Here is a 10,892-nt window from a genome sequence, read left to right as displayed (position 1 = left end):
TTGTACTAGAAACAAATACTTTCTTTCCCCATGCTGAACATGATTTTATAACACTGACACGGAAATTATTGTTAGTAATTATTCGGTAATTGTCTATCGGAAATGGGGTCCACTATTTCTCAATTATATTATAATATAGTATTAATTAACATTATTTACATATAAATTGATGTTGCTGACATTGTCCACGTTAGCCCAAATTTTAGCGATATATACATCGGGTGGGGGAAGACAATATTTTAGTGTTATATATTTCCGCTACATGTAAACTGTCACAATGCCACACCAGTGAGGGTAATTATTGTTAAACTACTTTATTCAGGAGAAGATTGTTCTCATATAACGCAACAGGAAAATACATTCCTATTTCTATTTGAAAATGGGTAATTTGTAGGCAGCAACGCTCTATATCTACGAGCTGTGTGGAAGCATGGTCACTCTACTGAATGAGCTAAGCAGGTGAAAGCAACATGTAATTTACTATGATATGTACATGAATACGATTCCTCCAGGTCATTGTTTCATTTCACTTCTTTATTCAAGCGATAACACATGTACGTGAAAGGGTTGGAATGTTATATCACCCATGACTCCAGGGCTTGCCTCTCTTTGGTAGTCTTAACCTCTATTGTTATTTGATGTAATAGTCGAATAGTAATGTTGATAACATTGTTGCTAACATTGTTTCTTCTCCGTCTTATGTTTTTATGTTAATTATATTCGGCAACTGTTTTATTTTCATGCAAAATATGTGGTCACCAATTATACCACTGAGTTAATATTCCTGTAGAAATCAAGGATGAACATAAACAAACAATCTTGTCTCGTATTAAAAGCCCATTATCAGTTAACTATTCGGTTCATCATTTCATCACTGTGCTTCAAGAAACTACACGAACGTAATATTAAATTCTACCCTTTTCCGTGGATTACCCTTATGTAGAGGTGCCTATACGTGTTTATTTTTTGTTAGTATTTTCTTCAGATATAAGTTGGAACTTGTTATATTATATCACTTATATTCTCCGATCACATGTCAGAAGTCATCTCTTTCGAGACAAAAGGTGGCAAGTTTCGTGGGCTCTTAATGGAAAAAAATGCCCTCGATTCCAAAGTACATGCAGAGCAATTACAAGTGGTTGTGAAAATACATTAAATTTAAAATCAAAGCAACTATACACCCACCCATCTAGTTGTATTACGAATATAGGACAGTCAACCAGGTACTTTTCCATTAAAGAATGGGTCAGGTAACGGCATTCTCTCTGTCCGATTTTGTTTTATTATAATGCCCATATTATCAAAATGGTGTAGGAATTAGATAAATAAAAATTAATTGTGTTAAAACAATGTCACATGTTCAGTGAAAGAAATCGCACTTGTAGCAGGTTTAAAAATAAATTAAAAAAGGGAAGCATTTTCGGCTGAGAAACTCGGTTCTACTCAGAAACAAGTCGCTTGGAATCAAATGGTCTATATCTCATATCAAGAGAGTTGTATTCTTTTTATACGGCTTTGCTACAGCATGTAAAAATAATCTTGTAGCACAATCTAAGGGACTTCAATATGTACTAAATTTGTATACAATGCGTATTTCGAATCATTTAAGATAGTTATTGTCCCTAAATCCTCATATATCATAAATTTGATGAATATTCATCAGCGTGATATTATAAAAGATGCATATTTGATGATATTTTCCTTGGGCAGGACACAATGTGACATAACCCTAAAATAATGCCTTATCTTAGGTGTTTATAATAGACTCCCCGAATATAACATGACCAAAACACGAATATCAAAGAAAACAGTGCAATTAGGTGAATAATAACTTGAATTCAAATTTAAAAACCTTTCAGATAATTAGTGCTAATTGACTTCTATTCTTTCTGTATTATAATATGATGCGGGAAAGTTTGGACGCTATTTGCGATCGCCCATTAACAAATAAATACAAAATGTAATTTCCGTGTCATTGCTATAAATATTAATAAATGTTGAACATATGAATAATGAGTATCTATTTCCTTTGCAAAATGAGAGGGACTACGTCGTGTTTCGGTGTAGTGAAATATTAATGGTAATTGCTTGGGATTATTCCAAATGACCAAATTAACTAGTAATTGCACACAAGCCTTGTTATCGTGTAACTGGTAAATTGCTATATTAATCATTAAACTCAATTACACACAGCGTGGTCTGTAGAAATTAGAAATGTAGAAATTAAAAAAAGAAAAGCCGTCTATACTATACCACCATCTGACTATTCTATGAACTCCGCGCTTCCTTATAACGAATCACAAATTGTCGACTGAATTTGAACCAACATTTATACACATTTACAAGGAATTACTGGGAAACACTATATATTTCTCAAGCAACGTGTTATTTTATCGAGAATTAGGTTTAAAATCTGGCCATAGTCCATTCACGAACATTGATCATGTAACTGACCGTTCATACTCCAGACGTACAAGCTGAACTTATTTCGGGGTACAAGGTGGCAGAGACTGTGCACGACGCGTCGGAATTAGGTTAACGCAAGTAGTATGCATATTTTATTTAACACTTATTTGGTTTTAAGTCAATGTAAAAGTACATGTGATTGTCAGAATATGGGTTAATATAGTAGTTACCATGCACTGTATTTGCTGTTATCTTTTGTTGAAAATGAGGTTGCGTGCTTTAAAAAAATGTTTCTATGCTGAATGTTTCCAACCCACATAGTCAGTATGTTTTTTTGAGAAATAGTGAAATGCACAATCGTTTGGCCTGTTGAGGGCATCGATTATTATTAAAATTAAGGGTCCCATGTATCCGTAAAAGGGCCGTTATAGCTTCTCCCTACTGACGAGCAATGAGCGGACTAAAATTTTGAAATATACTATGTTAGCTATGTTGTGCGCCTAGCTGGAAATTAGAAGAATTACACGAAACGTCTCTGCCTGACCTATGTGCGACGACAATTTACCGCATGTGGAGATATAATATTTGAGAACGATGTATTTAATTTTCCACGTTCAACACAAAATACAAAAATGCAAATGAGAATGTAATAACTTTGCTTAATTACTTTGATAATTGTTTGGTATTTTATGTTCATCCTAAAACATTTGTTCATGTCATTTACCCCATTTTTCACCAACAATTACTCCCAAAGACATGATCAATATTTGGAAACTATTACCATGGTTACCCCAACCTCAATCCTAACTATGATGAATATCACGAATGGTAAAATTTACAGATCGATTACAATAGTTTTCGTGCATGTTTGACGAATAACTGGTCAATGTAAAATGATGTCAGTCAGTGCCTGAAAAAAAAAACAGAACGACATACATATATGTACGTACGCTGGTCTGGTCTGTATTATATTATATTAGTAACATGAATATAGTATAGTGGTTTGACGATACCTGGTACTACAGCTAAGACGTCAGTGGTTCATAATGTCCAACTCTATATTTGTTAACAGCGATCTACGTCTTAAAGACGTAGCAAGCTTGTGTTACTTGGTAAGGCAACGAATGCCCCCCCCTCCCTGTTGTGGCACTTTTATTACAGCAAAATGCACCTTAATCCATGGTTTATGGTTTCGCAGTTATTGCACATAATTTGAATACTAAATATTGATAATATAATCAGTATCTTATTAAAATTGGATTTATACCAGGTATATAGGTGTTTTTTTTAAAGAGGCACGGCACTTTATCGAAAATAGTCTAGGACGAGTTTGCAGTTTGATTTCTCGATTGTTATTGTTTGATTGTTGTGTCCATCTCTAAAACTACTGGATATTAATGCCGAAAATGGGTATACCACTCAATATTGCACACTTTATTCCATGCACGCACTCACCTGCCTTGTGTACATATAGATGTCATGAACAACAGTACAATAACTCACTGACCATTACAACAACAAAGTAATGTATACTTTAATATCCTTGAAACATTTGCAGTTAGTTTTTCAAGATAGCTTGTATTCAATTCTTGACCCATCATCTAGATGTGGAAAATGCAGCTTCTTGGCTCTTCTCAGCAAATGTCCTGTACCCAATATCATTTTCAAATCATTTGCCTCTACCTAGATCAACTACTGCGTCTTATGTTTGTAGTCGTTTTCCAGTCTATGCGCGGCTTTTTAAAGACAAAAACAAAGTTTAAATTCTTTCTGGCATGGATAGAATTTAAGACGTGTTGTCACTAAATAAAAGGAAAGTAAAAAGGTAATTGATTTTACTAACTGCGGTACTATAATTAATAAGAATCCTTATAAGACTATATACATAATTGCCATAGACATTTATATATAAAACATTTGCTTTAAATATGTTACAAAACAATTATATAACAATATAAAGAATACTAAAACCGATGAAGAGATTAATTTACACAGAATTGAAAATATCAAAACTGTCATTCAACGTAAATAAACTATTAGTATTTATAAATTATATTGTGTTACATAGGTAGGCGTATTATTAACTATGAATACATGAAACACACAACGTAAACGTCATTAAGCATTACACTGTTTGTTTCAACTATAATTTTACTCCCAATATGCAAAGGTATTTAACAAGCGCTGCCTTACAATACTCGTCATATTACTTTTATTGGACTGAGTCTAAGGATTGGTTGCTAACAAATTTGTATAATCAATGGCAGTTCAGTTGACATCATCACAAGTGTAAAAACGAAAAATGGTGCGAAAGTAAGCATATTGAAAATGGCATCACGTAATTAGAAATAAAACTGCGTCTTAAATTTTACCATCAGTAGTGTTACAATCACAATATATATTGATGTAGAAAATTGATTCACGGACGGGATGTGAATCCCCGAGTGTTCCCTGGTTGCTATGTTTATTAAACGCGCTCACGACAGAAAAGACATACTGGGGCATGCTAGAAGTAGACAGCGGCTTCACATTCCCTTACTGATTGCCAATGTGATTGTCTTGTGGACTTTATAGATAGTGTTACTGACGCAAAATGTCTGCCTGCATTTGAACTCGAATCACCAAACCCAAATAACAACTTGTGCGTCGTGCTCTCCCGGGAAGTTGCTTGGCTGTTAGATCATTGGCTGCAGTACTGCAACGCTATATATCGTTTTTTATCGACCTTCTCCCGTCATAGAAATAAGTTTAAATATGTACAGAACAGCGGCTACGCATTTAGTGGCAGCGATACATCACATAGCAACGATTATTGGAGTTTCTGGATTTTACAGCAAACCCTCAATATTGACCCCAGATTATATTTTTAAAATAATTTAAGATGGATTGTACTATGAACGGCAAAAGTACACTATAATGCACGGAAACACGCAAACAATGGTACGAGGATTGGTTGAAACAATGCTGGTCAAATGTTCAATATGGCGAACACCTATTGGTCAGCGTGAATCGTTCCATACGCCGTCTATGAATACGAATAGCGGGTGGAAAGCGTCCCACATTCAAACGATTCAAAAAGGGCAACGATACCTTGTACGCGCTAGGCGTACGTATTCTAAAACTCGGAGTCTGAGCAGGGAGCAAAACCAACGAGTGAAAACATGTTACTACAGCGATGCGTGTTGTACTGCTTTTTTATTTCTGATTGCAATTTTACTAATAACTTATTTTAGCCAACATATTGATGTATTATTTCTAGTATCATATTGTTGAACTTCTCTCAGATTTGCGACCCTTGTACGTTCAATATCCGAACGATCGAATGTACTCCAAACGTGCATTATTCAATACATATGGGGTTCAAGCTGTCAAGCTGATACGTTTGAGCTTCTATTGTTATTCTTCATATTTTAGTGTCGACTGGTTTGTAGCCGTAGTAGTGTTAAAAAGTTCCAAAATATAACGACATCTCTGTGGGTCCTGGTTACCACATTACCAAGCACATAACAGAACTTCAATCCATCCATGGGTGACTCATAATGTACAGATGACTGTTGTTGCATAGACAAGTTCCTACACCCATAAAAGGATCATGGAGGTTGGTTCAAAACAACGTGAACATAATATGTCAAATTGAAAATCGGTCATAGTTACATTGCAATACATTTTATACATTAAGAACCAGTTCTCCTTCAACATACCCCTGCTCTTAGGCGTGATCAGTGGCCTCAACCAATTTATACAGGAGTCTGTTTACTCAGAAATAGTGCCAACTATATCAACCTCTACAGACAATAATTTCCTTAGGTTCAATGAGAAAATCCAAAGAGGAATTATCCGTACAGCTTTTATATAAACACTTTGTATTATTACATTGTTTGGCCCCTTCTAGCGTCAACATGGTACCAGCAATAGGTTCAACAATGTAAATGAGAAAGGTAGAGTTTTGATTAATACACTGACCATCCAAAAATATAGCGTCCCAAGACTGTGTATCACGAAATATATGCAAAGCATGCCGACACAATTGTTTTGCATAGGACTAAATTATGCCTTCATCTAATTTTGTATGAAAATTAGGAAATCGAATGGTTATATTGATATGCAAATTCGTAAACTTCAACAAACATGTTATTCATAAATACAGGCAAGACTCCACCGTGTGTATCCATTTGACATAAATGACAATATATATCTCAGATGCTCCCCATATCATATAAATCTCTCTATATAAATCACTCGCATTACAGATAAAAAGTTTGGACAATGGAAGCATGTATCTCACTGCCATTGGAGAAAGCACTTCTAGATGACGTGGTGGCTCAGAGTAAAGACTTCGCCAGTATACATGAAATAGTATCGAGAAGACGACAGACACCACTCTCATCGGATATTGTGTGTTTGACACCACATACCTTAATACCATCTCCTATGCCGAAGAAATTGTTCTATCAAGCTTTATATGTGCAAAATGATTTCAATATGTTGATGCATGGTATGAGCCGTGACTACAAATTTCTTAAGTCAGCCTTAGCAAGGTAAATTTGATAATTTTAAAAATGAAAAATACAGTTTCTTTCATAAGTTATGTGATCTTCTATTTCAGTGTCTTAATTTGTTTATAGTACTCGGTTGTCTCTATTTTCACAAATGTTCACTGTGAATGCAAAGATGAAGGCACAAAATCGTTGTTTCTATGAAACAAGTTTGGATACCTTAGACTGTTTTAAATGTTATTATTCATACATTTATTGTTACTTTTGTATTTTTGGTTTACACTATGCATGATATAAATCGTTGATTTGGATGACTATATTTCTATACAATAATCGAAAAAACGTTATATCTTGCTATGTAACACAAATGTCATGAATTCTGGGGTCAAAAACGTGATGAATAACAGTTCAAATAGTAATACATTGCATTGGATTTGCAGTTCAATTCCACATGATGAGTTCCTCAAGAGACTTTTTGATATTTACGAAAAGGTTTATATCCAAAATATACCATGTCAGGTACGTAATGATTTTTTTTAAATTTATATTGTACCATATAAAGTTCAATACAAAATAATTTATTGTTGTCATATACTTGCAATTCTCCTGATGACCAATGAGCTTCATGTGTGAAAGTTATTTATCATAGTTACCGTACAACTACGCACTCGATCGATAAGTAAAAATACAATAAGTGTGTGACCCACGAATAATCAGATGTTCATAAAAGTTCACGGTTACCTTTAATTAAAAATAATGATATACCTTACTATTGAAATGTTGCGACAGTCTATAATGTTGGGCATACTACGATGTGACTATGTGTTTGATTGTACTGACCACAAGGACATGTCAGTAAGGGGCATCAAACTAAAATGGTGACAAGTTAAAAACGTCAGCATGTCGCCTTATTTGGCTGGACTCGGAAGCCAATGCACTCGGCTTCATAGGTGAGTATTTCCTACTTATGAACAAGTATAATAGTTTAATATAATTTATTTAATTAATCAGTTGAACATTCCAGCATTTTGGTTGAATACCTCAAGGTCTATTTATGAACTTTTCACTGATTTGACGGGGTTTGTAATGTGTTTGATATGTATTTTGGATGTAGCTGTGTTGTTGTCACAAACTTATATTTTCCTAGTGAAAATGTTGATGCCTTGTCTTGTAGGTTTAATCTGGCAAATCTTGGAAAACTGGAAATTGTTGACAATTTGCAAGAAAGTGGGGCTGTGGGTAATATGGCCAAAGCCTTTGTTGAAGCTTGGAGATTGTATGGTAATAAAAGGTATGTTTTTCTATACTTTTTAATAGCAACAATGCATAAATGTATATGGACTGTTACCAACAGTATCAACAATATTTTGTAAAATCTTGTAGTGTATTTTGTAGTGTTTCACCACTGACCTGTTTGTATTATGTGACTATATGGCTGATATCATACGTGCTTGTTTAGCAATGGTATTGATGTGCAGGTGAACAATTATGCATTTGTATCGATTTTCTGCAGGGCTGTCATTATGTTTTTCGCTAGGCCAGGTTCATCTACTGTTACAGATCAAAGATGGTTGGAATATGAAATAAGAGATATTGATAAATCAATTCCGATTATAAAAGGAGGATTTCAAGACATTATTGAAAGAGCTAAACTGGAGGACAGTAAACTAATAATGTAAGCATTAATTGAAATACATCCAGGTTTCGCAGCTTCTATAGCTGCTGACAAATATATGCAGTAGGTGTATGTGGATGCACATGCCTATGTTAAATATATATTAAAACAGTCATTTTCAAAAGACTAGGCTCATTTGTAAAAGCTATTTTGTGAGATCCACAAAAAGTATTATTAATTATTATTTACCTACTTTCCCCCATTAATCTATTTATTAATTGATTGATTATTTCTTTGTTATTATAATTAGCAATGCTGTTGTTTGTTTATGTATTATTTTATGTACTTTCCAGCAAACTTCGTGAAGACATTTGCCAACATAATATTGAAACAATTCGTATAATCAGGTTCATATTAGCCCTAGTGATACAAGAAGATGCCATTAATTGCGAGAGTCCATTTTTTTATTTTTTCGAGTGTCTGACCTGAGTAAAAAATCATTAGTATGAAAATCACCATATTAACCCCGGAAAGAGTACAGACGTAAAACCCGCGGGCTAGCGGAGTGACAATGGCGGAGATCGCAGTGCGCGTAATTCAAGGCTTGTACACGTTATTGTTCCTGGAAAAGCAATATTAGCAAATATTAAATGTGTGAATTATTTTATAATCTGTGATTATAAATTTTGTGAATAATTAATCTATATTTCCAAAGAATGTTTCCATGAAGCGTTCTAAAGTAGACTCTAATTTAGGTTTTTTGTTCAGTCAAAAACAAGATTAGTTTCGTTGTAAATATCGGTAATAAATACGCGAGTTACTACAAAGTGATTGCAAGGTTCTTTCATTTGGTATCGCGCTCTGTATGTTGTTGTCAGTTGTTGACCTTGATCAAAACATAAAATGGAGTCAAAAGATATTGTGATTGATGCAGCTAAACTAATACACACATATCACAGTTGCTGATATGTCAGAACTGTTTTTCAATGCATTGATTATTGCGTTGGTTTAAATTGAGCAAAATGAGTGAAAACAGCGTTTCTGTCTACCAATGCTAATTATTCACAATCTGCAAACGACTCTGTACTACTTCGTTCCCGTTAGAAGGCAGTAATATTCAAGTTATTTGAAGTTAATGTTTTGCTTGTATCAATTCACAAGAGACAACTATGAAGTCGCTGTAGTTTATTATAGGACTGGATATTTGCCTGAACATTACCCAACAGAGAAGGTTCGTTCTAAAGTTTGTGTGCATCTCAGTACCATTTTATTTCTCTTAATCAGTTATTTCAGAGTAAAACTTTTATTTTTTCCATCAAACTATTTTATTCCGATAATTACTTGCATGCTTATTTTCAACTGCACAATATAACAACAAAACTGGGTAATATTCACAACTCAGAGTAGATGCCAACCTGCTACTAACAATACCAGTTTAGACATTATACACATAAATACTGTTAGCTTGACCTTTGACCTAGAAATGTAAGTATTGAGGTTACAGAAGCAACATGTGTGTCAAGTTTTAAAAACAACGGCGATCTTTACCCGGTAGTTATATTGTGAATATACATACACATATATATTGATACTCACAAACTTGTTACATTGAGAATATGTGTACCATACATAAACACATAGTGTGACCGTGACCTTCTGTCATAAACATGCGCCGGGGTGTTGTGAGTCGCATGCGGTACACATCTACCATTTCTTAAGGCCCTGGCAATTACCTCTCCGATTTGTGGTTCAACTGGTTATACAATAAACTCATATGCCTATATACCCATGCCCTTTGACCTCAAAATGTAGCAAGTTTTGGGGAATGTGTGTGGCAATTATAATGGCATTCGCTATTTTCAAATGTAGTTAAACCCACACACACACCCAACCACCAACTAACCAACACTTTCCCCTACACATTGAGTGTTGACCTTTTCACCACCAGTTCTCGCTTTTCATTGGTCGAGAAAGTCCAGTGTTATAAAGGTTAATGTATGTTATGACTTGTGGTATATATGACTGTGAAGTATAAGTCACGTATGTTATGAATTGTTCGTACAAAGGAATGGGAAGCACGTCTTATGATAGAGAAATCTCTTGCCATCAAATGTCCACATATTGGCTATCGCTTAGCTTGTATCGCGGCAACAAGACAAGAAATATTCCGAAATGACGTAATTGAAAAATTACAGAAATATTTCCCGGATGGAGAAGAAGCTATAAAGCGGATTCGGGACAAATTTGCTGGAGTCTATGCTCTTGATGTGGTAAGGGAAACACAACCATTATTGGCCTATTATGTATTCCCATCCATCACCGAAACATATCAACTAACATTTGCCAGAATGTATACACCTGATATGGCAGGATAA

General features: G+C 34.5%; 1 protein-coding gene across 1 annotated transcript; it reads left to right on the top strand.

The window, feature by feature from the left end:
• Positions 1–6,672: 6,672 nt before the first annotated feature.
• On the top strand, positions 6,673–10,892 carry LOC102810033 (glutathione synthetase-like). The gene is made up of 5 exons (XM_085490882.1): positions 6,673–6,944; positions 8,077–8,193; positions 8,416–8,577; positions 9,679–9,748; positions 10,584–10,892. The coding sequence occupies exons 1-5, from the start codon at positions 6,673–6,675 to the stop codon at positions 10,890–10,892; spliced, it is 930 nt and encodes a 309-aa protein (XP_085347008.1).

The sequence above is a fragment of the Saccoglossus kowalevskii genome, chromosome 16 (genome assembly GCF_978046115.1).
Source record: "Saccoglossus kowalevskii chromosome 16, keSacKowa6.1, whole genome shotgun sequence".
Classification (NCBI taxonomy): Eukaryota; Metazoa; Hemichordata; class Enteropneusta; family Harrimaniidae; genus Saccoglossus; species Saccoglossus kowalevskii.
The sequence above is the reverse complement of the archived record's forward strand: the minus strand, read 5'-3'. Positions and strand labels throughout refer to the sequence as shown.

What these genes read in the sequence shown, in the direction of transcription:
- LOC102810033 (XM_085490882.1), top strand. Translation starts at nt 6,673, where the DNA reads ATGGAAGCATGTATCTCACTGCCATTGGAGAAAGCACTTCTAGATGAC. An exon ending in GAGGACAGTAAACTAATAAT is followed by an intron (nt 8,578 to 9,678) that starts GTAAGCATTAAT and finishes TCAATTCACAAG; the next exon opens with AGACAACTATGAAGTCGCTG. An exon ending in AACATTACCCAACAGAGAAG is followed by an intron (nt 9,749 to 10,583) that starts GTTCGTTCTAAA and finishes GTTCGTACAAAG; the next exon opens with GAATGGGAAGCACGTCTTAT.